Source organism: Leptodactylus fuscus, chromosome 3 (assembly GCF_031893055.1).
Source record: "Leptodactylus fuscus isolate aLepFus1 chromosome 3, aLepFus1.hap2, whole genome shotgun sequence".
Taxonomy (NCBI): Eukaryota; Metazoa; Chordata; class Amphibia; order Anura; family Leptodactylidae; genus Leptodactylus; species Leptodactylus fuscus.
Genome location: NC_134267.1, coordinates 129456411 through 129483422, shown reverse-complemented (window position 1 = coordinate 129483422; position 27012 = coordinate 129456411). Strand labels below are relative to the sequence as shown.

The following is a 27012-nucleotide window of genomic DNA, read 5'->3' as shown; positions in this document are numbered from 1 at the left end:
CTCTGGGGCTGGGTTGATATACTAATATATATGTATATGTAACTTCTTATATTTTTCTGACTAACTCTTAGGGTGCGTTCACACAATGTAAAATGGAGCACAAGCTGGCACGTATAAGCCCTAAACAGTAGACCACATGACAACCATTCTGGTTGCTTACCATTTCACTTCTTTGTAAAATTCTGGCTGCTGTTTTACCTTCTTGGCTGCTTGACTAAGACGACATTTTGAGAAAAAGCTGTGTTGTTCTTTTTGTTTAATTTGAGACAAGGCAAAGACTGCCTTCAAAATGAATGGGAAATATAATGGAAGCAAGTACCGTATTTTTCGGACTATAAGACGCACCCAGGTTTTAGAGGAGAAAAATAGCGAAAAAAAAATTTCAGGCGAAAAATGGTAAAATATTTAATATATGGGAGTTGTAGTTTTGGAACAGCTGCAAGGCCACATTGACAGGTGACCCTGCAGCTGTACGGGGATGTATAGGGCGTTTTTTTTGTGGGGCCAGGTGTACTTTTTAGATATACCATTTTGGGAAATGTTTATTGCTTAGATCACCTTTTATTTAATTCAGAGGCAAAACAGAGAAAAACCCGGCAGTTTAGCACTTTTGATTTTGACGTTCACTGTACATAAAAATATTAGTAGACCGGGCATTTTCAGACACAGGGATACCTAATGTATGTTTCACAGTAATGTTATACTTTTATATGTATTCTAGGGAAAGGAGGTGAACTTTTATTTATTTTATTTTTTATTATATTTTTTTTAAGTGTTTTTTGTTTTTGTTTTTTTTACTATTTTAACCCCTTAGCGACCCTTGACGTAACTGTACGTCATGGGTCGCATGGGGATGTATGGAGCGAGCTCACACGCTGAGCTCGCTCCATACACGGCAGATGCCGGCTGTATAATACAGCCAGGACCTGCCAATAACAGCAGCGGTCGGTGCCCGAGCCGATCGCTGCTGTTAACCCTTTACACACTGCGGTCAAACGTGACCGCAGTGTGTAAACGGCGCCGGCGGCATGGGCGCCGCCATGTTTCGCCGATCGCCGCCCTCCTGAACGTCACATGAGGGCGGTGATCAGTTGCTATGACAGCCGGAAGCCTATTGAAGGCTTCCAGGCTTGTCTCTGCATGAGATCTATTAGACGATGCCAGAGGCATCGTCTAATAGAAGTGCTGCGATTTTCCTATTCACTGCAATACTGTAGTATTGCAGTGAATAGTATGAGCGATCAGACCCCCTAGGTTTCAAGGTACCTAAGGGGTCTGATCATAAGTGTATAACAAGAAAAAAAAAAGTTTTTAAAAGTATTAAAAAAATAAAAAAAATATAAAAGTTCAAATCACCCCCCTTTCCCTAGATTAGCTATAAAAGTAATTAAAGAACATTAAACATAAACATATTAGGTATCCCCGCGCTCCAAAATGCCCGAACTATTAGAATATTAAAACATTTATCCCGTACTGCGAATGGCGTAGCGGCAAAAAAAATAAAAACAGCCAAAAAGCGTTTTTTTCAACACTTTGCCTCCTATAAAAAATTGAATAAAAAGTGATCAAACCATCAGATCTTTCCCCAAATGGTATCAATAGAAACGTCATCTTGTCCCGCATAAAAAGACACCACAACCAGCTCCATACATGGAAATATGAAAAAGTTACAGGTGTTAGAACATGATGACACAAATTTTTTTTTCTATTTTGCAAAGTTTATCATTTTTTTAAAAGTATCAAAACATTTCAAATACTATATAAATTTGGTATCACCGCATTCGTACTGACACGTAGAACACAGGTAACATGTCATTTGTACCAAACAGTGAACGCTGTAAAAATTAAACCCATAAGAAAATGGTGCAAATTCATTTTTTCTCCAATTGCACCTCATTCTGAATTTTTTTCCAGCTTCCCAGTACATTGCACAGCATATTGAATGATGCCATTACAAAGTACAATTTGTCCCGCAAACAATAAGCTATCATGTGACTCTGTGAACTGAAAAATGAAAAAGTTATGGCTCTTGAAATGTGAGGAGGGAAAAACGAAAATGCGAAACCAAAAAATGGCCTGGTCCTTAAGGGGTTAATATCCCCCGCCTAGGGGGCTTGAACCTGCAATCATTTGATTGCAAGTCCCATAGACGGCAATACAAGTGTATTGCCGTCTATGGGAGATTCTATACATTACTATCGCGGAGTGTCATAGACCAGCCGCGATAGTAATATATAGCGATGACAGGCCTCGGAGCCTTCATTAGGCTCCCAGCTGTCATCGGAACAGGTCGGCTCCTGCGGCCTCGCTGTGCAGGAGCCGGCCTGCATCACTAAAGGTATGGGGCCGGTGGGGGGGGCTAACTGACTGCCGGGACCTGTGGAGGAGGAGTGGATTTGCAGCATGGCCGCGCTACTGCCACCGCTGGTTTTCTTCAGCGGCAGTAGCGCGGCAATCTGCAGGCCCCGGCAGCTAAGACAGTCCCCGGCATCTGCTGTAATAGACCGGTGGATGCCGGGGAGTGTCTTAGCTGCCGGGGCCTGCAGTATAGTCACGCTCCTGCCGCTGAAGAAAACCAGCGGTGGCAGTAGCGCGGCAATCTGCAGGCCCCGGCAGCTAAGACACTCCCCGGCATCCGCCGGTCTATTACAGCAGATGCTGGGGACTGTCTTAGCTGCCGGGGCCTGCAGATTGCTGCGCTACTGCCGCTGAAGAAAACCAGTGGTGGCAGTAGCGCGGCCATGCTGCAAACCCACATTCAGACTATAAGACGCACCCTCATTTTCCTCCGAAATTTTGGGGAAAAAAAGTGCGTCTTATAGTCCGAAAAATACGGTATATTTCTCACTAATGCTAAATTCACTTCTGACTTTAGCTGAAGAAAATGCCGAAAATTTGCAACAAAAAGTGCAGCAATATGTTTTTTTGTTTTCTATACAAAAAAAAAATGCTAAAAATAGTATAAATAGGTAAATGTATTGTTTACCATTCTTTGGTTTTTTTTTTTTTTTTTGTCTTGACATTTTTGTGTACACACAGTTCTTGAGTAAATGTATTTTTCTATGATGAAATCTGTAGGAAAATTCATGAAAAAAGCCCAGAGCATGCTGCAAAGACAAAAAACATCCAAAGCTGCAAATAATTGAGTAATCTATAACATCTGGTTGTGATGTTTTTTCACAGTAAAAACAAAAGAAGTATATTGTGCAACCACCCTTAGGTTGAGGACCCACGTTGTAGAAATACAGCTTTTTTTGTTGCAGATTTTGCTGGGTTTTTTTTAGTCAAAGCCAGGTTTGGGTAGAAGGTAGGAGTATAAGAAATTCCTATATATTTCCTATTCCTTTTGTAGCCAAACTGGGCGTTGGCTCAAAAAAACGCAACATAATCTGCAACGAAATAAGACGCGATTCTACAACATAGAGTCTCCTGCTTACTGATTATAGTAACCCCTCGTTCACATCTGCGTTTGGTAATTCGTTCGGGGAGTCCGCATGGGGACTGCCGAGTGGACTACCGAACGCAATTGCAAGCAGTGTGCAGTGAAACCACGCGGATTCCATAGACTATAATGAGGTCCGTGTGCTTGCTGCATGCTGCCCACGTGAATCATGCGAACGGGAAAGTAGATTGTGAACTATTTTCCTGTCTGCATGTTCTCTGCAGAGATCTGGTGGCAAGCACACAGACCCCATTATAGTCTATGGGGCGGTGTGCTTTCACTGCACACCGCTTGCAAATGTGTTTGGTATTCGGTTTGGAGGGGTCCCCATGCGGACTCCACCAAACGGAATACAAATGCAGATGTGAACGAGGGGTAAAGGACAGTTTGTCACTGGGAGGCAGAGACTCCTAGCAGCATCGATAGCTATAATGCTAGGAGTCTTTCTCCTGGCATAAAGTTCAGGCCTGTAAACATGGTCATGTGAATGTTAGTACTATTAAAGGGAAATCTTAATACTTCAGCATACCAAGATACTTTGAACAATTTGCTTTCAGTTTTGTGCCCCAATGCAAAAAACAAGGTCCATAAAGGTGTTGTTGGGAGAGTTTGGTGTTGCCTTAGCCTGATTATAATGGAGGACACCAGGTGCAAGCACTGGGTGCACCCATAAATAAATACATAACCTATTACTTTTAGTCATATTTGTTATTAATTTACTTACACACGTGGACAACATTGTTGATACCCCTTGTTTAATGAAAGAAAAACCCATGGTCACAGAAATAACTTGAATCTAACAAACTGGAATTTACCAAACCACATGTTGACAAGCCACAAAGTTTCTTGGAGAATATCCTATAGACAGATGAAACAAAAATCAAAATTTTTGACAAGGCTCTTTGTTCACAGACGGAAAAATGAAGCATATCTTGAAAAGAACGCTGTCCCTACTGTGAAACATAGAGGAGGCTCTGTTATGTTTTAGGACTACTTTGCAGCATTTGGCACAGGGTGTCTTGAATCTGTGCAGGGTACAATGAAATCTCAAGACTATCAAGGGATTCTAGAGAGAAATGTGCTGCCCAGTCTCAGAAAGCTTGGTCTCAGTTGCAGGTCATTGGTCTTGCAACAGGATAATGACCCAAAACACACAGCTAAAAACACCCAAGAATGGCTAAGAGGAAAACATTGGACTATTCTGAAGTGGCCTTCTATGAGCCCTGACCTAAATACTATTGAGCATCTTTGGAAGGAGCTGAAACATGCTGTCTGGAAAAGGCAGCCTTCAAACCCGAGACAACTGGAGCAGTTTGCTCATGAGGAGTGAGACAAAATTCCTGTGGAGAGATGCAGAAGTCTCATTGACAGTTACAGGAATCGTTTGGTTGCAGTGATTGCCTCAAAAGGTTGTGCAACAAATATTAAGTTATGGGAACCATCATTTCTTTTTTTTTCTTTTTTTTTAAATGTAGATTGTGAGCCCCACATAGAGATCACAATGTACATTTTTCCCTATCAGTATGTCTTTAGAATATGGGATGGAAATCCATGCAAACACGGGGAGAACATACAAACCCCTTGCAGATGTTTTTTTTTACCCTGGGTGGGATTTGAACACCCGGACTCCAGCGCTGCAGTGCTAACCACTGAGCCACCGTGTGGCCCCTAGGAACCATCATTTCTGTCCAGGCCTGTTTCATGAGTTTTATTTAAAAAAAAAAAAAATCTGTTGAAGCAAAAAACAATGTCTGACTTTCATTTGTTCATTTTCAAAGAATTTTTATTTATTATTACTTTTGTCATATTCAAGTTATTTCTGTGACCATTGTGGGTTTTTCTTTCATTAAATGAGGGGTACCAACAATTTTGTCCACTTATGTAATAGTCATTTAATTTGTAACTTGATAATGTGTTAGGCATAGAACAAAGTGATCATTTATAACATTTTTGGGAACCTCCCTTGTGTGTTATCATAAATCAACATGACAATGATATATTGTGCAGTAGCGCAGCGCTGGAATCCTGGGTTCAAAGCCAGCCAAAAGCTACATAAGCAAGGAGATTGTATGTTCTCCCCATGTTTGTGTAGGTTTCCTCTGGGTATACCGGTTTCCTCCCACCTACATAGACATACTGATAGGGAGTTTAGATTGTGAGTCCTATATGGGACAGTGACTTACAATATCTGTAAAGCGCTGTGGAAAATGTTGGCACTATATAAGTAAGCAAAATAAAAATAAATAAAATGAGTCACCCAACAAAGGTCCTCAACTCATAGGTATAAGGCTATTATTTCATGCTAAAGGCACTAACGGTCAATAATCCTTTGAAAAACATAGTATTTTACAGCCTTATTGTAAAGGAATTGCTAGATGAACAATTCCCCAGAAGCTGCTGGTGAAATCTGGAACAACAAGCCAGTGAGTCCTAAGGCTGAACCCTGCCTATTTGCCTCAATTACACTGAGTGAGAGATGACCACTGGGCGACAGTCCCATCCTATGATGCAATTGATAACACAGACAAGACAAACAGCAACAAACTGGTGGTCAGCTAGCCAAGGGTCAGAACTAGTCATGCAGTGAAGTACATAGAATGCAAAAGAGCAATCAGAGCAAAAAGACGAGGTCAGAGATATGAATATACAGTCCTATGAAAAAGTTTGGGCACCCCTATTAATCTTAATCATTTTTAGTTCTAAATATTTTGGTGTTTGCAACAGCCATTTCAGTTTGATATATCTAATAACTGATGGACACAGTAATATTTCAGGATTGAAATGAGGTTTATTGTACTAACAGAAAATGCGCAATATGCATTAAACCAAAATTTGACCGGTGCAAAAGTATGGGCACCCTTATCATTTTATTGATTTGAATACTCCTAACTACTTTTTACTGACTTACTGAAGCACAACATTGGTTTTGTAACCTCAGTGAGCTTTGAACTTCATAGCCAGGTGTATCCAATCATGAGAAAAGGTATTTAAGGTGGCCAATTGCAAGTTGTTCTACTATTTGAATCTCCTCTGAAGAGTGGCATCATGGGCTACTCAAAACAACTCTCAAATGATCTGAAAACAAAGATTGTTCAACATAGTTGTTCAGCGGAAGGATACAAAAAGCTGTCTCAGAGATTTAACCTGTCAGTTTCCACTGTGAGGAACATAGTAAGGAGATGGAAGATCACAGGGATAGTTCTTGTTAAGCCCAGAAGTGGCAGGCCAAGAAAAATATCAGAAAGGCAGAGAAGAAGAATGGTGAGAACAGTCAAGGACAATCCACAGACCACCTCCAAAGAGCTGCAGCATCATCTTGCTGCAGATGGTGTCACTGTGCATCGGTCAACTATACAGCGCACTTTGCACAAATAGAAGCTGTATGGAAGAGTGATGAGAAAGAAGCCGTTTCTGCACGTACGCCACAAATAGAGTTGCCTGAGGTATGAAAAAGCACATTTGGACAAGGCAGCTTCATTTTGGAAACAAAAATTGAGTTGTTTGGTTATAAAAAAAGGCGTTATGCATGGCGTCCAAAAAGAAACAGCATTCCAAGAAAAACACATGCTACCCACTGTAAAATTTGGTGGAGGTTCCATCATGCTTTGGGGCTGTGTGGCCAATGCCGGCATCGGGAATCTTGTTAAAGTTGAGGGTCGCATGGATTCCACTCAGTATCAGCAGATTCTTGAGAATAATGTTCAAGAATCAGTGACGAAGTTGAAGTTACGCCGGGGATGGATATTTCAGCAAGACAATGATCCAAAACACCGCTCCAAATCCTCAGGCATTCATGCAGAGGAACAATTACAATGTTCTGGAATGGCCATCCCAGTCCCCAGACCTGAATATCATTGAACATCTGTGGGATGATTTGAAGCGGGCTGTCCATGTTCGGCGACCATCTAACTTAACTGAACTTGAATTGTTTGTCCAAAATACCTTTATCCAGGATCCAGGAACTGATTAAAAGCTACAGGAAGCGACTAGAGGCTGTTATCTTTGCAAAAGGAGGATGTACTAAATATTAATGTCACTTTTCTGTTGAGGTGCCCATACTTTTGCATCGGTCAAATTTTGGTTTAATGCATATTGCGCATTTTCTGTTAGTACAATAAACCTCATTTCAATCCTGAAATATTACTGTGTCCATCAGTTATTAGATATATCAAACTGAAATGGCTGTTGCAAATACCAAAATATTTAGAACTAAAAATGATTAAGATTAATAGGGGTGCCCAAACTTTTTCATAGGACTGTAGCTATAAGACAGTCAGCACGCCAGCATGCACAATAGCAAGAACAAAGGGGTGAGCTAGAAAAGTATATAATGGAATCTGCCCAAGACTTGATTGGACAGGAGAAATGTCAGTCAAAAGCTACTGTTAACTCTAAGGTAACCAAAGGAAGGGAAATACTGGCTCACACACAGCAACAAATAGCTGTGCTACAACAAGAAGTGAAAAGGATTACAACTGAACATGCCTCCTGTGCCAAAGCATGTGACCGGAGGATGGGACAGAGGCCCGAACAGGAAAAGATGTTACACTTATACCAGCAATCCACCTAAACATTAATTTTAGGTGGATTACTGGTGGGGGGCATACCTTTTTTATTAGCAGTACAATTTACTGCAGTTAAAACATCTTTGAGATGACCACCAATTTAGTATACAGATTGCAGGTTAAAGTGTCTCTAATAGAGTCAGCAAGCATGTACAGCCCTCCTGACCCCCAAATAATTATGAAATAATCTGAATGTATGTAATTTATGCTTTAGCATATTTCCAGAACCAGGTAATATGGTATTAACAGTTTACACAGGACTAGGTATATATTATAGCTAATAGCCAATCTATTGTACACAAGTAACTCAATTCCACACAGATAGCCACAGGGAGCCCCAACTTTCGTATTCCCCTGGTGACCTGCACATTTCCAAGTTTAAGATAGCCCCATCATTCTTTATTCCTATGGTGTTTTTCTAAATATTTGTCCTTTCTCACAGAAAAATTAGCAGAGGTTTGGATAATGGGGTGATCTGCTGATGTAGAGATTTAGCTTCCAAAGAGTATAATGGGAGAAATTAGAACAGTGAAAAAATCGGTCTTATGATGGGGGTCTTCTGAAAGGTGTGGTTTTCTGGAGTGGTTTTGTTGGGGTTGTTCTATGTCAGTTTTGCAGACTTTTTCATTATGATCCATTGGCTGTTTGCACAACCTTTAATCTATCCTTGAAACCCATTAAAAAGCATTAGAGAAAAAAACAAGAGGGGCAAAGGTGAACCTGGTTGGACATGTGTACCAAGGAGATCATGATATGAGGTAGCTTAAAATCCGTCTCAGAACATTTTCTCCTTCATCTATAATTGTGGTTGGGTAATTAGTAACAGTGCTAAAATACTTACTGAACATGATATTGTGATTTGGAGAGCCTGAGTCATGTGGTACAAAATAAGTATGGATCAGAAGTTTGGAAAAATGTGTGAAAAAGTGTTGTTTATTAAAATGAAGGCCTTTTCCACCTTATGAAAACTACACTATAACAGTAGTTTTACATTGCAAAGAGTACTAATTACTATTGGGTTACACATTTTGATAACTGCACAGCAGTATAAAAAATATTGTCAATATTATCAGTTAACCTTAATACATATTGGTAGAATCTTAAAAGTGGTCATATTCCATCTTCCATATTGAAGCATTATAGTAGTGAGTACTAAATAAGAGAGCTTTCAGCATACAAAGCCTTTCCAGCTACAGAAACAGGAAAGTCAAGATGTTATGACATAAAATTCTAAATTTGATATTTTATAATTTTTTGATGTTACAGTACATATCTCTCCTGTATGCTCTCAATTTTCACAGTTTCTTTCTTTTACATTCTAACTAAAGCAATATGTGTGTATGAAATTTCAGTAAACTTTGTGATGGAAAAACTAATGTGAATTTAATAGCGTTATAAGTAATGAAGTTGAGGATATTATAACTTGATTGAGAATCATTTTACATTTTATCTTTCCTTATTAGCACAGCATAGGGAGAGTAAATCTGTTTTCTAGTGGTTATATTGCTTAATAAACTAAATTGGTTGTGTAATTCGCTATCTTAAAAACATAAATACCGTAATGTAAGACTGGGAACATTAAGGAAATGCAACACATATTTGTCAAAAACCTTATAATACAAAAAAAAAATCTATCGCTTTGTATTCTCTGTCACTATTTCTTATTAAATAAGTTGCACCCATATTTTTTCAGCAAATTTGTTAGTGGAAGAGCGTGCAAGACAAATGAAAATAAAGGTTCAGCGATATAAACAGACAGCTGGCTCTAGTTCCAGTCAAGAACTTGAAAGAGAGCAATTTACAAAGGTAAGTACAGAATTTAACATGGATTTGATAGAAATAGATTTTTATAGGTCACTTGTTTTTATAAGATTACTGAGTGTTGGCTATGTAGAATGTGTGAATACTATGTAATAGATAGATGATAGATAGATAGATAGATAGATAGATAGATAGATAGATAGATAGATATCACATTTAGCCAAATCTGTGTTCCAGGTGTATGCAACTGTGTACCTGTACATTTTAATATGTCAACCATTGTGCTGATACCATAAAAATGTATACTGCACGGTGTTCTACAGTTTGGACAAAGAAATTAAAACATACAACAGCCAAATGTCAACAGGTTTTACTCTTTTGGCATACATCTTGCTAATAAGAGCTGTTACATACAGTGTTGGCCAAAAGTATTGGCACCCCTGCAATTCTGTCAGATAATACTCATGTTCTTCCAGAAAATGATTGCAAGCACAAACTCTTTGGTATTAATATCTTCATTTAATTTGCTTGCAATGAAAAAACACAAAAGAGAATGAAAAAAAGTCAAATTATTGATCATTTTACACAAAACTCCAAAAATGGGCTGGCCAAAATTATTGGCACCCTCAGCCTAATACTTGGTAGCACAACCTTTAGACAAACTAACTGCGAACAACCGCTTCTGGTAACCATCAGTGAGTTTCTTACAATGCTCTGCTGGAATTTTAGACCATTCTTCTTTGGCAAACTGCTCCAGGTCCCTGAGATTTGAAGGGTTCCTTCTCCAAACTGCCATTTTGAGATCTCTCCACAGGTGTTCTATGGGATTCAGGTCTGGACTCATTGCTGGCCACTTTAGAAGTCTCCAGTGCTTTCTCTCAAACCATTTTCTAGTGCTTTTTGAAGTGTGTTTTGGGTCATTGTCCTGCTGGAAGACCCATGACCTCTGAGGGAGACCCAGCTTTCTCACACTGGGCCCTACATTATGCTGCAAAATTTGTTGGTAGTCTTCAGACTTCATAATGCCATGCACACGGTCAAGCAGTCCAGTGCCAGAAGCAGTAAAGCAACCCCAAAACATCAGGGAACCTCCACCATATTTGACTGTAGGGACCGTGTTCTTTTCTTTGAAGGCCTATTTTTTTCCCTGTAAACTCTATGTTGATGCCTTTTCCCAAAAAGTTCTACTTTTGTCTCATCTGACCAGAGAACATTCTTCCAAAACGTTTTTTGGCTTTTTCAGGTAAGTTTTTGCAAACTCCAGCCTGTTTTTTTTTTTTATCTCTGGGTAAGAAGTGGGGTGTTCCTGGGTATCCTACCATACAGTCCCTTTTCATTCAGACGCTGACGGACAGTACGGGTTGACACTGTTGTACCCTTGGACTGCAGGGCAGCTTGAACTTGTTTGGTTGTTAGTCGAGGTTCTTTATTCACCATCCGCACAATCTTGCATTGAAATCTCTCGTCAATTTTTCTTTTCCGTCCACATCTAGGGAGGTTAGCCACAGTGCCATGGGCTTTAAACTTCTTGATGACACTGCGCACGGTAGACACAGGAACATTCAGGTCTTTGGAGATGGACTTGTAGCCTTGAAATTGCTCATGCTTCCTCAGAATTTTGCTTCTCAAGTCCTCAGACAGTTCTTTGGTCTTCTTTCTTTTCTCCATGCTCAATGTGGTACACACAAGGACACAGGACAGAGGTTGAGTCAACTTTAATCCATTTCAACTAGCTGTAAGTGTGATTTAGTTACTGCCACCACCTGTTAGGTGCCTCAGATAAGTAACAGGTGCTGTTAACACAAATTAGAGAAGCATCACATGATTTTTCAAACAGTGCCAATACTTTTGTCCACCCCCTTTTTATGTTTGGTGTGGAATTATATCCAATTTGGCTTTTTGACCATTCTTTTTGTGGTTTTCCATTGAAGACAAATTAAATGAAGATAATAATACCAAAGAATTTGTGATTGCAATCTGACAGAATTGCAGGGGTGCCAATACTTTTGGCCAACACAGTATATATGGAGAATTTTGCAAGTGTATACGATTAAAAGGATTTTCTTATAATGACATGCCTCTCCACTACTACTATGTTCATATTGAGCTCTGGAGGACCTCTGTGATCCTTATCAGTGCAGATACCTAGTGATTGTAGGTTTGTCATTTATCTTGTAGATAGGTGACAAGCGTCTTTAATGGGAAAATCCATTTAATGTTTTGGCAAATGTGATATGCATATAGCTTAAGTCAGCAACTTAGTAGTTTATTCTTTACACTTGTTTAACAGTAGCAGAATTCCCCAACTTTGCATGGATCTATTTAGTTTGGCTGTGTATGTGGTTAAAAACTTTTTTTCACTACTGATATGAAGCAGACACATGTTCGGGCAGCAGCCATGCTCTTTGCCGCTGGAGTCTTTCATTTAAGTGTAGGGTTCCTTATAGAAGGCATGACTTCTATGAAAGGGTTTCACTTTATGAGAATGCTGAACTCCAGCATTGGAACATTCTGTTCATAGGAAAAAAAATTTATGGAAATTCAGGTTAAAACAAAAATGTCTGGGTTTTTCTAGAAATCTGGGCTAAAACAAGAATGGCTGTGTTCTAAAGTCAACCTGGTCTAAAACTGTCTGTATATGAGTGAGGCTAAGGGCGGGTTCACACCTGCGCCCAGTCTTCGCTTTACAGCTGTGTGTTTTTTGTCCGAGAAACTGGACAGGAGACAGAAACCGGCAGTCACTTTACAAAGTGTGCGCCCGTGAGCGTCTTCTACCTCTCCACAGCGAAACCATTTTTTTTTAACCGGACACAAAGTCGGACATGCGGGACTTTGTGTCCGGTTAAATAAAAGATGGTTTCGCCTCGGAGACCAGATGGCGCTCATGGGCAGACACTGACTGCCGAGTTTCCGTCTCCTGTCCAGTTTCTCAGGCAGAAGATGGAAACCCACAAAGCGGAGACCGGGTGCAGATGTGAACCCGCCCTAAGAATGAAGGAGAAGCAAAATTCTATTGGCCATTACAGGTCATCTAAAGTGATATGGAAGAAAGCCGATGATGTAGTAGTCAATGATGCTATATTGGCTTTTGTGAGAATACTAGGTCCTAGAGAGCTGAAATTTGGTACAGATTGGTTCAGTCTTACAGTTTCACTGTACATAAAAAACAGCTCACCATGCCTAGTGCGTGAAACTATATAATGTTTGGCTTTTTCTTCTCTGTTTTCTGTCTTGTTCCAATACGCACAAAGGAAATACATGTGTATAAAAAAGTATTTAATTGCAATAATTGTCTGGGAGAAAGGCTGAGTTCACACAGAGTTTTTTGGTCTGGAATCCACCTCAAAATCAGCCTCCAAAAAAAGCCTCTCAATAGAACTCTAATTATAATAATTATAATACTTCTCCCAGACTATAACCATTACCATTACCACAACATTGTCCAGACACAGAGAATTAGACAGATGAGACAGACAGAGATAAGTAAAATGAGACATAGATAGATAGATAGATACATAGATAGATGGATAGATAGATAGATAGATAGATAGATACAGTCCTATGAAAAAGTTTGGGCACCCCTATTAATCTTAATCATTTTTAGTTCTAAATATTTTGGTGTTTGCAACAGCCATTTCAGTTTGATATATCTAATAACTGATGGACACAGTAATATTTCAGGATTGAAATGAGGTTTATTGTACTAACAGAAAATGCGCAATATGCATTAAACCAAAATTTGACCGGTGCAAAAGTATGGCCACCCTTATCATTTTATTGATTTGAATACTCCTAACTACTTTTTACTGACTTACTGAAGCACAAAATTGGTTTTGTAACCTCAGTGAGCTTTGAACTTCATAGCCAGATGTATCCAATCATAAGAAAAGGTATTTAAGGTGGCCAATTGCAAGTTGTTCTACTATTTGAATCTCCTCTGAAGAGTGGCATCATGGGCTACTCAAAACAACTCTCAAATGATCTGAAAACAAAGATTGTTCAACATAGTTGTTCAGGGGAAGGATACAAAAAGCTGTCTCAGAGATTTAACCTGTCAGTTTCCACTGTGAGGAACATAGTAAGGAAATGGAAGACCACAGGGACAGTTCTTGTTAAGCCCAGAAGTGGCAGGCCAAGAAAAATATCAGAAAGGCAGAGAAGAAGAATGGTGAGAACAGTCAAGGACAATCCACAGATCACCTCGAAAGAGCTGCAGCATCATCTTGCTGCAGATGGTGTCACTGTGCATCGGTCAACTATACAGCGCACTTTGCACAAATAGAAGCTGTATGGGAGAGTGATGAGAAAGAAGCCGTTTCTGCACGTACGCCACAAATAGAGTTGCCTGAGGTATGAAAAAGCACATTTGGACAAGGCGGCTTCATTTTGGAAACAAAAATTGAGTTGTTTGGTTATAAAAAAAGGCGTTATGCATGGCGTCCAAAAAGAAACAGCATTCCAAGAAAAACACATGCTACCCACTGTAAAATTTGGTGGAGGTTCCATCATGCTTTGGGGCTGTGTGGCCAATGCCGGCATCGGGAATCTTGTTAAAGTTGAGGGTCGCATGGATTCCACTCAGTATCAGCAGATTCTTGAGAATAATGTTCAAGAATCAGTGACGAAGTTGAAGTTACGCCGGGGATGGATATTTCAGCAAGACAATGATCCAAAACACCGCTCCAAATCCTCAGGCATTCATGCAGAGGAACAATTACAATGTTCTGGAATGGCCATCCCAGTCCCCAGACCTGAATATCATTGAACATCTGTGGGATGATTTGAAGCGGGCTGTCCATGCTCGGCGACCATCAAACTTAACTGAACTTGAATTGTTTGTCCAAAATACCTTTATCCAGGATCCAGGAACTGATTAAAAGCTACAGGAAGCGACTAGAGGCTGTTATCTTTGCAAAAGGAGGATGTACTAAATATTAATGTCACTTTTCTGTTGAGGTGCCCATACTTTTGCACCGGTCAAATTTTGGTTTAATGCATATTGCACATTTTCTGTTAGTACAATAAACCTCATTTCAATCCTGAAATATTACTGTGTCCATCAGTTATTAGATATATCAAACTGAAATGGCTGTTGCAAATACCAAAATATTTAGAACTAAAAATGATTAAGATTAATAGGGGTGCCCAAACTTTTTCATAGGACTGTAGATAGATAGGTAGGTAGAGGTCCATTTATATAGGACTAACATTGGGTTCACACCAGCGCCTGAACTCCGTTTTCAGGTTTCCGTCTTCTGCATGCAGAAGACGGAAATCTGTCATGCCGAATCCGGCCGTGGCGCCGGTGAGCGTTTTATGCGCTCTGCGGCGAAACCGTTTTTTTTTTTTTTTAAACCGGACACAGAGTACTGCATGTCCGACTCTGTGTCTGGATTAAAAAAACGCTCACATGCGCATAAAACGCTCACTGGTGCACACGGCCGGAGACTTTTCAAGCCCATTCAAATGAATGGGCTTGAAACATGCCGGCAGGTTTCCGTCTCCTGCCCCTGTTTTGTGCAGGAAACGGAAACCTGCAGAACGGAGTACGGGCACAGATGTGAACGAGCCCTGAAGTGTCAATGACACAGAATAAAGAGTTGATTTTAATGTTTTGCAAACTGGAAATCCTGGAATGCTGCTTGTTTTTTTATATTTCTTTTTGTTTTGTTCTTTATTTCTGAAGGCTTTTTTGCCAGGATGTTTATCAGTGGGTAACCATCTCAGTTATGTAGTGCTGCCTTGGATTTTATCTTCTAGCTAGACAAACAGGTAATAAACAGATACACAGACAAATGAGAGATAGATAGATAGATAGATAGATAGATAGATAGATAGATAGATAGATAATAGATACAGACAAATAATTGACAGATACGCAGACATAAATTGCAGTTGGGAGAAGGCACCCTTCAAATATGAGACACCTGGAACAATTTGCAAAAGAAGATTTGTTCAAAATTCCAGTTGAGAGGTGTAAAGATTGTCAATGGTTATAGAAAACAACTGATTTCAGTTATTTTCTCCAAGGATGTACAACCAAATATTAAAGAGGACCTTTCACCATTTTTCCCATAGGCAATTCTATATACTGCCGGAAAGCTGACAGTGCGCTGAGTTCAGCGCACTGTCGGCTTTCCCGATGTGTGCCCGGTGTGAAGAGCTTACGGTCCGGTACCGTAGCTCTTCTGTGGTCAGAAGGGCGTTTCTGACAGTTAGCCAGAGACGTCCTACTTCACAGCACAGCCAATCGCGCTGTGCTGTGAGAGCCGGGAGGAACGCCCCCTCCCTCCCTGATAATGCTCGTCTATGGAAGAGTACTGCGAGCAGAGGGAGGGGGCGTTCCTCCCGGCTCTCACAGCACAGCGCGATTGGCTGTGCTGTGAAGAAGGACGTCTCTGGCTAACTGTCAGAAACGCCCTTCTGACCATAGAAGAGCTACCGTACCGGGACCGTAAGCTCTTCACACCGGGCCCAGATCGGGAAAGCCGACAGTGCGCTGAACTCAGCGCACTGTCAGCTTTCCGGCAGTATATAGAACTGCCTGTGGGCAAAATGGTGAAAGGTAGAGATGAGCGAACAGTGTTCTATCGAACACATGTTCGATCGGATATCAGGGTGTTCGCCATGTTCGAATCGAATCGAACACCGCGTGGTAAAGTGCGCCAAAATTCGATTCCCCTCCCACCTTCCCTGGCGCCTTTTTTGCACCAATAACAGCGCAGGGGAGGTGGGACAGGAACTACGACACTGGGGGCATTGAAAAAAATTGGAAAAAGTCATTGGCTGCCGAAAACAGGTGACCTCCATTTTAGACGAATAGTGGATTTCAAATCCGGGTCATATGAGAATGTGAACTTTGTGACTATGAGACAGGGATAACTGTACAGGCAGGGATAGCTAGGGATAACCTTTATTTAGGGGGGAATGTTATTAAAAATAACTTTTTGGGGCTCTATCGGGTGTGTAATTGTGATTTTTGTGAGATAAACTTTTTCCCATAGGGATGCATTGGCCAGCGCTGATTGGCCGAATTCCGTACTCTGGCCAATCAGTGCTGGCCAATGCATTCTATTAGCTTGATGAAGCAGAGTGTGCACAAGGGTTCAAGCGCACCCTCGGCTCTGATGTAGCAGAGCTGAGGCTGCACAAGGGTTCAAGCGCACCCTCGGCTCTGATGTAGGAGAGCCGAGGGTGCACTTGAACCCTTGTGCACCCTCGGCTCTGCTACATCAGAGCCGAGGGTGCGCTTGAACCCTTGTGCACACTCTGCTTCATCAAGCTAATAGAATGCATTGGCCAGCGCTGATTGGCCAATGCATTCTATTAGCCCGATGAAGTAGAGCTGAATGTGTGTGCTAAGCACACACATTCAGCTCTACTTCATCGGGCTAATAGAATGCATTGGCCAGCGCTGATTGGCCAGAGTACGGAATTCGGCCAATCAGCGCTGGCTCTGCTGGAGGAGGCGGAGTCTAAGATCGCTCCACACCAGTCTCCATTCAGGTCCGACCTTAGACTCCGCCTCCTCCAGCAGAGCCAGCGCTGATTGGCCGAATTCCGTACTCTGGCCAATCAGCACTGGCTAATGCATTGTATTGGCGTGATGAAGCAGTGCTGAATGTGTGTGCTTAGCACACACATTCAGCTCTACTTCATCGGGCTAATAGAATGCATTGGCCAGCGCTGATTGGCCAGAGTACGGAATTCGGCCAATCAGCGCTGGCTCTGCTGGAGGAGGCGGAGTCTAAGATCGCTCCACACCAGTCTCCATTCAGGTCCGACCTTAGACTCCGCCTCCTCCAGCAGAGCCAGCGCTGATTGGCCGAATTCCGTACTCTGGCCAATCAGCACTGGCTAATGCATTGTATTGGCGTGATGAAGCAGTGCTGAATGTGTGTGCTTAGCACACACATTCAGCTCTACTTCATCGGGCTAATAGAATGCATTGGCCAGCGCTGATTGGCCAGAGTACGGAATTCGGCCAATCAGCGCTGGCTCTGCTGGAGGAGGCGGAGTCTAAGATCGCTCCACACCAGTCTCCATTCAGGTCCGACCTTAGACTCCGCCTCCTCCAGCAGAGCCAGCGCTGATTGGCCGAATTCCGTACTCTGGCCAATCAGCACTGGCTAATGCATTGTATTGGCGTGATGAAGCAGTGCTGAATGTGTGTGCTTAACACACACATTCAGCTCTACTTCATCGGGCTAATAGAATGCATTGGCCAATCAGCGCTGGCCAATGCATTCTATTAGCGTGAACTGAGTTTGCACAGGGGTTCTAGTGCACCCTCGGCTCTGCTACATCAGATTGCTACATCTGATGTAGCAGTGCCGAGTGTGCATCAGATGTGTAGTTGAGCAAAACTGACTCAGCACTGCTAAGTCTCTGCATTCGCATAGGAATGCATTGGCCAGCCTTCGGCCAATCAGCGCTGGCTCTGCCGGAGGAGGCGGAGTCTAAGGTCGGACCTGAATGGAGACTGGTGTGGAGCGATCTTAGACTCCGCCTCCTCCAGCAGAGCCAGCGCTGATTGGTCGAGTTCTGTACTCTGGCCAATCAGCACTGGCCAATGCATTTCTATGGGGAAAAGTTAGCTTGCGAAAATCGCAAACTGACAGGGATTTCCATGAAATAAAGTGACTTTTATGCCCCCAGACATGCTTCCCCTGCTGTCCCAGTGTCATTCCAGGGTGTTGGTATCATTTCCTGGGGTGTCATAGTGGACTTGGTGACCCTCCAGACACGAATTTGGGTTTCCCCCTTAACGAGTTTATGTTCCCCATAGACTATAATGGGGTTCGAAACCCATTCGAACACTCGAACAGTGAGCGGCTGTTCGAATCGAATTTCGAACCTCGAACATTTTAGTGTTCGCTCATCTCTAGTGAAAGGTCCTCTTTAAGTTGAGGATGTACGTCATTTTGTCCAGCCATTTTTGGAGTTTTGCTTGAAATTATATAATTTTTTAACTTTTTTTCTCAGTTTTTTTGTGTTGTTCCAATACACACAAAGGAAATTAACATATGTATAACAAAATGTGTAATTGCAAAAATTTTCTGGGAGAAAAAAATCATTTTCTGGAAACATTTCAGGGGTGCAACACTTATGACCATAACCATATATGAGCCATACCTGGACTTCTCTGTATGAATACATTTAGAAAAGCCTGGACTTCTGTGGGTGCTGTGAATTCCCATTGTATTGTTTTCTCTCTTAATAAATTAGGGGCTTCTTACTGATGGGAAAGGGAGATTAAGACTGAAGTAGAAAATGCCAATCTTGAAAAATCTCCTTCAAAATGTAGTGTAGAGACTGAGTTTACACCATATTACCAAATGTCATCCAAAAACTGTATGCAGTTGCTTCTGAGTGGCAATAAAAGTACAGCATGTTATTTTAGTAAGATTTTATAACAGAAGAAAATGCCTTTTTCTAAAAACAGCACAATTCTAGTTAATGCTGGTGTCTGACGCAATACCAAATACTGCCCAAAAGCAATAGTGGCACAATTTCTAGAATGGAAAAGCATCCTTAAATGTATGATGTCCTTTTAATTTCTAATGGGTGATTGCGCCTTAAAGGGAACCTGTCACCATGAAAATTCTGTCTAATCTGCAGGCAGTTTGTTAAAAGTGCAGGAGATGAGCAGATTGATATATAATTTTATGGGAAACAATCCAGAGTAACTTGTCACGTCTTTCTAAATTAGAAGCATTAATTGAGTCATTTGGGTGGTCCTAACAGTGAATGAATGGCTCTCCTTTATGACTGTGCATAAAGAGATAGCTGTCAATCACTGTTAGCACCGCCCACTGGACTCAATTACTGCTGCATAGAAAGAAGAGAGAAAGAAATGAATAAATGACAGGTTATACTGAAACTTTTCTGGCAAAACTACATATCAATCTGCTCAGCTTATTCTACTTTATAACATGTTTTCTGCAGAATGCACAGGATTTCCACTGTTACATTGAAATTTCAGTTTTATCTGTGGATCCCTGTAAATTTCCAATATTCAGTAACCACATAAAGTGCATGGAATTTTCCAAGCAGTCACCAGATTTTGACAGACAAGAAAAATATGAATCACACACGCTGTATTTTCATGTCTAATGCTGTTGCTTACCTAGGTTATAAGTGGCAGGAAGGATCTTTTCCATTATCTTCTATTGCTTTGATATACACATTTCACTAGGTGAATCTAGCCAACAGCTATCTAATGCACTTGGCTTTCTTCTCTGAAATTGTTAGGAATATAGCCTTCATTCTTTCACTTAGGCTATATATAACATATAGAGTTTCTTGGGTTCCAACATAAAATCTGTAATGGGGCGCCTACTTACCTTGTGCCATTTAGAATAGTGGTATATTTTATATGGCAGAGGGACTTTTGGAGTGCTTCAAAGTCCAGGGCCCAGTAGCAACTGCACCTCTTATAGCTACTCCCCTGGTAACATAATAATTTGGCATTTGATGAGGCTGCAAACCAAACTATTCTGTGGCTGCCTAGCAAAACCATCTATTGCAAAAAATAAGAATGAATCTGAATGAGTGATTAATAAATAGCAATAATGAGACAATTGTTGTTGTAGTAAACTCTCTGTTTAAGTCTATATGCACATGTCCATGTGCACATAACTAATTTGCAACAGTATCTCGCTAGCATTATTACTGCAAATACCCGTACCTCCCAACCTTCAAAGAACAGAAAGAGGGATAAAATGTGTGGCACGCTAAGTGCGCCATGGCAATTAGCTCTACCCACTTCTATGTTGACTGCGCCCATTCTCATCCATTTTTCCATGTGCCTCCACACAGTATAATGCTCCTAAAGTAATCCTAACATTATATGCCCCACATTATAATGTTCCCTTCCAGTTGCCCAACAGTATCAGGTCCCTCTCCTTGTACCCCATTTTAAACTGGCGGAAACTAGAGGGGGACATTAAACAGGTGGCAGCTGGAGGGTGACATGTCCCCCTCCAGCTACCCCCCATGGTTTAATGTCCTCCTCCAGTTGCTCCCAGTTTAATGTCACTCTCCATCTGCTCCCTAGTTTAATGTCCGCTCCTCGATCTGTCCCGTTTAATGTTCCCACTTCATCTGTCCCACCAATTTAATATCCCCCTACCATTTAGCCTTTATCCTACCCCAACAAAGTTTAACAGCAAAACACTTCAGGGGCATAGCGGGACAAACTGTAAGCTATCTGGGATGGCAGGACAGCACTGTAAAATCAGGACTGTCCTGCCAGATCAATGACAGTTGGGAGCTATGCAAATACCTACTGTATATATGGATACATGAAAATGAGGTTCTTGGTACGTAGCAGCCTAACATATCACTGTGTGGGGTCTATATACTGTGTGGGGACCAAGAAAAAAGGGGACAATCTAGTGTCTGTGTGGCCAACAAAAAAGTTGATGATATATTATGTGTGGGCAAAAGAAGTGTACCATATGCTGTGTATGGGCCATATTATGTGTTGGGGGCTAGTAAATCACGTTGCGTGACATGACTTTGTTCTGTCTTTGGCCAGAAGATTCCCAGTACTCTATAGCTGGGGAGTGCTGTGGACCATTCCAGCCAAAGACTGAACTCACAGCAGTGACCCTTTAATGTCCTTCCGATTATGCTGTCTCCAAGTTAGCCGGTAGGACTATAGAAGAGGTGCACAGGTGGGTACCACATCAGGAGTTTGCAGGAACAAAAGGTAAGTATAAAATTCACCAAATAATTGGGACACTATTACCTATGTGTATTAACAATATATTTACATGAGCTTTATGGTTGCATTTAATGGGCTATAACAGTAATTACGCCAATTTGGCCAAGATACATTTGTATAGTCGCTTATTTACTGATGACCCTTTGAAGACAACCATAAGACTGATGTTGGCCTTGGTGAAAAGGAGTTTGACATCCCTGGTATATAAGGATACATGAAAATGAAGTTATTGGTACTTTTTACATTTTGATTAAAGGGGTTGTCCCATCACAAGGATCCTATCTATACTGCTTGTTAATGTGGATGTAAGACTTTTCCTAAATACACTGCTTCAGCAAAACTGCTTTGTTTGTCCACTATCTTACTTTATTCAATTCATTGTTGACACAGCCCTTGACTTATCTGCTCAAAAGTCAAGTGATGTATCTGCCTGCTCTCAGGGGGGAGGGAGGAGGGGCTAAGTGCACGGGAGCAAGCCTGTGTATCTAGCTATTCCTGTGTCTATACCACGTGACCTAGGTTCTGCACTCAGATAGGGGAGAGGAGCTGCTTTTATTTCTTCTGTTCTCCCAGTTATCAGGCTGGCTAATACAATTGTGTTCATTATGGCAGAGACAGGCAGTCTCTGTATGTAACACAGAATGGAGTTGCTGCTGCCTGTACTTCATTGTCCAATATGGATGGGCGGAGCTACATGTTAATTTGGGGGCGGAACTAAACGGCAGGTTGCTTGTGAAACCCCGCCCACCAAATGATGCAAGAAACCAGGAATAAAGAAGATTTTACAGCAGTGAATACTGGAGAGTATGCGATGTTGGAATACCCCTTTAAACTGTAAGCTTGTAATTGTAAGCCTGCCATATCAAAGTGACCTTACATCAGTTTGTGAACTCACTCATTATAACTGTCCTATTGAGTGAGAAGAAAGCTGTATACTGTCATCCGGTATATACGACAGTAGATACACTCACTATATCTACCCTCCGTGTTTTTTTTTTTAAAAAAAATCATTTGTATACAATACATCAGTTTGTGAACTCACTCATTCCTGTTTACTGTCATACGGTATATACGGCAGTAGATACGCTCAATATATCTACCCCCCGAGTATACAAAAAAAACCCACATTTGCATACATCTCAAAATGCGTAAGGCTAGCGCAAAGGGACGGGGACGAGGACGGGGGCGTGGAAATGCAGCTGGGGAGCTAGGTTGCGGTCAAGCTACAGCGCATCCAATGGCTACCGGTGAGGGACAGTCAGCATCGCGCTTCTCCACAATCCCTGGCTTGATGGCTACATTAAGCAGGGTGCAGGGTACAACACTGACCAGGCCCGAGTACCAGGAACAGGTGTTACAGTGGCTAGCAGATAACTCTTCCAGCAGCTTTTCCACCAGCCAGTCAGCCACTACCTCCAGTCGTCTTCCTAGCCAAGAGTCTGCCCCTCCTTCCTCCCAACATGCCCAATCTTCCCAGCAGAGTCATCCCACCTTTTCCCTCTCCCAGGAGCTGTTTTTGGGTCCTTTTAGCATCTCGCACTCTGTTCAACCACTTCCCAAATCCCAGGAGCTAACAAACGACTTTCTGTGTCCTGATGCCCAAACACTGGAGCATCCGCCATCTCCAAGCGATTTTGAGGTTGTGGTCATTGATGATGACGAGACACAGTTGCCATCAGGGCAGGCTGTTGTCATGTGCAGGAGGAGGAGCAGATTGAGGAAGAGGAAGTGGTGGATGACGAGGCGACCGACCCGACCTGGGCAGGGGTGATATCTAGCGGGGAAAGCAGTGTAGATCTGGAGGCAAGTGCAGCACCAAAAAAGGCAGCTACAGGCAGAGGCATATCCAGAGGCAGAGGACAGCTGCTTCACAGAAGCGAGGCCAGACCCAGCAAGGCCCAAGATGTTCCCTGTCCTAGCCACTCGCGAAAAACTCCCCCATTGAGGCCACGTTCCTCGATGGTGTGGAGATTTTTCAATGTATGCGCGGAGGACAAATTTAGTGCGGTTTGCACACTGTGCAACTCTAAACTGAGTAGGGGCTCTGAAAAGAGCAACCTTACCACCTCAGGTATGCGCCGTCATTTGGAAGGCAAGCATTTGGGCTCAGTGGGAGAGAGCAAATGCAGGACAATCGTCGTCCAGCGTTGCCGCCATTGCCTCTTTCACTGTGTCCAGTGCTGTCGCTGCAGTCCAGGACACCTCCACATCTGACTCTGTCACTTTGGGGACTTCACCCTCATCCTCCCCTTTTCCTGCCTCTGCTCCTTCTCCTACACCATCATGTGCCTATTCCCAGCAACCCACCATCTCCCAGGCGTTTGAGCGCAGGCAAAAATATAGCGCAACCCACCCACATGCCCAAGCCTTAAACGGGCACATCTCCAAACTGAAGGCCTTGGAGACTCAGGCCTTCTGCGACCTGATAGCAGCTAAGGGACCTCGCTATGCCCTCCCTAGCGTCACTACTTTTCCCGCCTTGCACCAGCACGTGGCACGTAACATCAGGCGTGTCCTTAGTTCCGCACTTTGCACTAAGGTCCACTTGACCACCGATGTGTGGACAAGTGCATGAGGACAGGGACGCTATGGCACACTGGGTGAATGTAGTGGAGGCCTATCTCCTCTCCCCGCCCAAGATGACTGTCAGGGGTTGTGAACCACCCTCCCCCTCCTCCTCCTCTTCATCCTCCTTCGCCGCCGTAACATCGACCCCAGCTGCGAGCTGGAAACGCTGCAGCACTGGCGTGGGGAGACGTCAGCAGGCCATGCTGAATCTCATCAGCTTGGGGGACAGACAGCACACTGCCTTCGAGGTGAGGGATGCCATCCTCGATGAGATGGCAATGACGGCAATGTGGTTTGCGCCACTGCACCTAGGCCCAGGCATGGTCGTGTGTGATAACAGCCGGACCCTGGTAGCAGCTTTGGAGCCTGCCAGCCTCCAACATGTTCCATGCCTGGCCCATGTTTTCAACATAGTGGTGCAACGGTTTTTAAAAATGTACCCCAATGTTCATGAGCTACTGGTGAAAGTGTAGCGCTTGTGCGCCCAGTTTCGTAAGTCGAGAAAAAATAGAGAGGGGACACCGAGTGCACTAAGTGCAGTATTAGGAGTGGTAAGTGGATTCAAAAATAAACAATTGTTGACAAAAACCAGATGGCCTCTCACCTTATGGGGTTGTGAGCGTGTTAAGGTGAAAGTGGCAGCAGTTCGATCCGTCACCGAAGGACCGGGGAAGCAGTAGGCAGAAGAAAGGACCAGAGGTCCGTTGTGGAAGAACCACGCTCTCTGGTGTACAGAAGAGGATGGTGGCCCAAAATCCAAACTCAGATTATTTGTTGGATAACAAACAGCACAGCAAATAGCACGACGCGTTTTGGGCTTTACAATGGCCCTTTCTCAAGTGCGAAGAGAAAGCAAGTCCTGTTGGGACCTCCACCATCACAGTTGAAAAACAACATTTAAAATCACCCCATTAAGGCTCACCTCAAGGGCCTAATATTATGCTCCGACAAGACTCTATTCATCCATAGAGCATAATATTATGCTCGTACAAGGCTCAATTCATACCAAGAGCATAATATGCTCCTAAAAGGCTCAATTCATCCCAAAGGAGCATAATATTATGCTCCTACAATCCTCAATTCATCCCAAGATCCAAAAATTAAAACTCTGCTGGTAAAAGGCTTAGTTCACCCAAAGGGCCAAAAACTAAAACTCTGCTGGTAAAAGGCTCAATTCACCCAAAGGGCCAAAAACTAAAACTGCTGTTTAAAGGCTCAACTCACCCAAAGGGCCAAAAATTAAAACTCTGCTGGTTAAAGGCTCAACTCACCTCAAGGGCCAAAAACTCTGCTGTTTAAAGGCTCAATTCACCCAAAGGGCCAATAAATAAAACTTTGCTGCTACAAGGCTCAATTCACCTCAAGGGCCAAAAACTCTGCTGGTTAATGGCTCAACTCACCCCAAGGGCCAAAAATGAAAACTCTGCTGGTTAAAGGTTCAATTCAAACAAAGGGCCAAATACTATGATGGTTAAAGGCTCAACTCACCCAAAGGGCCAAAAGCTCTGCTGGTTAAAGGCTCAACTCACCCAAAGGTCCAAACACTCTGCTGGTTAAAGGCTCAACTCACCCAAAGGGCCAAAAGCTCTGCTGGTTAAAGGCTCAACTCACCCGAAGGGCCAAACACTCTGCTGGTTAAAGGCTCAACTCACCCAAAGGGCCAAAAACTAAAATTCTGCTGATTAAAGGTTCAGCTCACCCAAAGGGCCAAAAACTCTGCTGATTAAAGGCTCAACTCACCTCAAGTGCCTCAATCTCTGCTGGTATCTCAGCTTATGTTCCTCTAACTTAATTTGGAAGGGCTCACCTCAAGGGCCAGAAAAGTATTTTTTTGGAGGTCTCAGCACATCACACACACATACACAACGACAGTTAAGGGTGGGGGCTGTTGGATTTCCCATTGCCTATACCATTTGTGGTTGTGATGGGCAACGTGATTTCAAGGGGTACTTGCTAATGTTTCTTTAGCTTAAAATTTGTGTTTCTGTCCATACTAATGTAGAAGAAAGAAGGTTTCCAAGTCTTTTTCCACTTTCCATAGGAGGTTATATTGCTTTTGGAGTGTCTAGTTGATAGGCTGTGATAATGGGGTAATACTGGGACTTGGGCGTATTAGATGCCCCCAGGCAGGCTTCCCCTGCTGTCCCAGTTGCATTTCAGAGGTGTTGGCATCATTTGCTGAGGTGTCATTGTGGACTTGGTGACTATCCTTAGTGGAATTGTGGCTTCCCCTGAAACGAGCATTTTTCCCCTTGACTATAATGGGATTCGATATTCGGTCGAATACTCGAATATTGAGGGTCTACTCGATACAAGTATCGAATATTTCACTACTCGCTCATCTCTTTTCAATACTTATTATTCTGGTGACAGACTCCCCTTAACACCTTCAGTTATGGCATTATTATGGCATTAAAATAGCAGAGTTACGCTAGGTTCACACCTGCGTTCAGCTGTACGTTCTGTGGTTTCCGTCTTCTGCATGCCAGAAGATGGAAACCACAGACCGGGTCCGGCCGTGAGCGGCGGTGAGCGTTTTATGCTCTCCGCCGCAAAACCGTTTTTTTTAATCCGGACACAGAGTACTGCATGTCCGACTCTGTGTTCGGATTATAAAATCCAGTTTCGCGGCGGAGAGCGTAAAACGCTCACCGCTGCTCATGGCCGGACAGCTTTCTCACCCATTCAAATGAATGGGTGAGAAAGACTCCTGCAGGTTTCCGTCTCCTGCTCTGTTTTATGTAGGAAGCGGAAACCTGAAGTACGGAGTGCCGGGGGCAGATGTGAATGAGCCCTTAGCTTTATATTTACCTACATGCAAAATAAAATAACTGTAAAGTCTTTCAGTGCCATTGTCAGCCATTTGCTGGTCAACATAAACTCCTCATGCGTATTAATTTGGAAGCAGAATGTGTTTGTCACATGAAGACATTGGAGCTGCTTGG

At 42.6% G+C, this 27012-nt stretch overlaps 1 protein-coding gene across 12 annotated transcripts in view; it reads left to right on the top strand.

Moving 5' to 3' along the window:
• Positions 1-27012, top strand: part of RIMS1 (regulating synaptic membrane exocytosis 1) — a 340018-nt gene that overhangs the window by 229904 nt on the left and 83102 nt on the right. For 7 of the 12 annotated variants that reach the window (XM_075268323.1, XM_075268322.1, XM_075268325.1 and 4 more), the window contains one exon: positions 9701-9813. The exons of the other annotated variants lie outside the window; for them this stretch is intronic. In XM_075268323.1, the coding sequence (XP_075124424.1) occupies positions 9701-9813 (113 nt within the window). The remainder of the gene's footprint in view (positions 1-9700; positions 9814-27012) is intronic. 12 annotated transcript variants of the gene reach the window in all.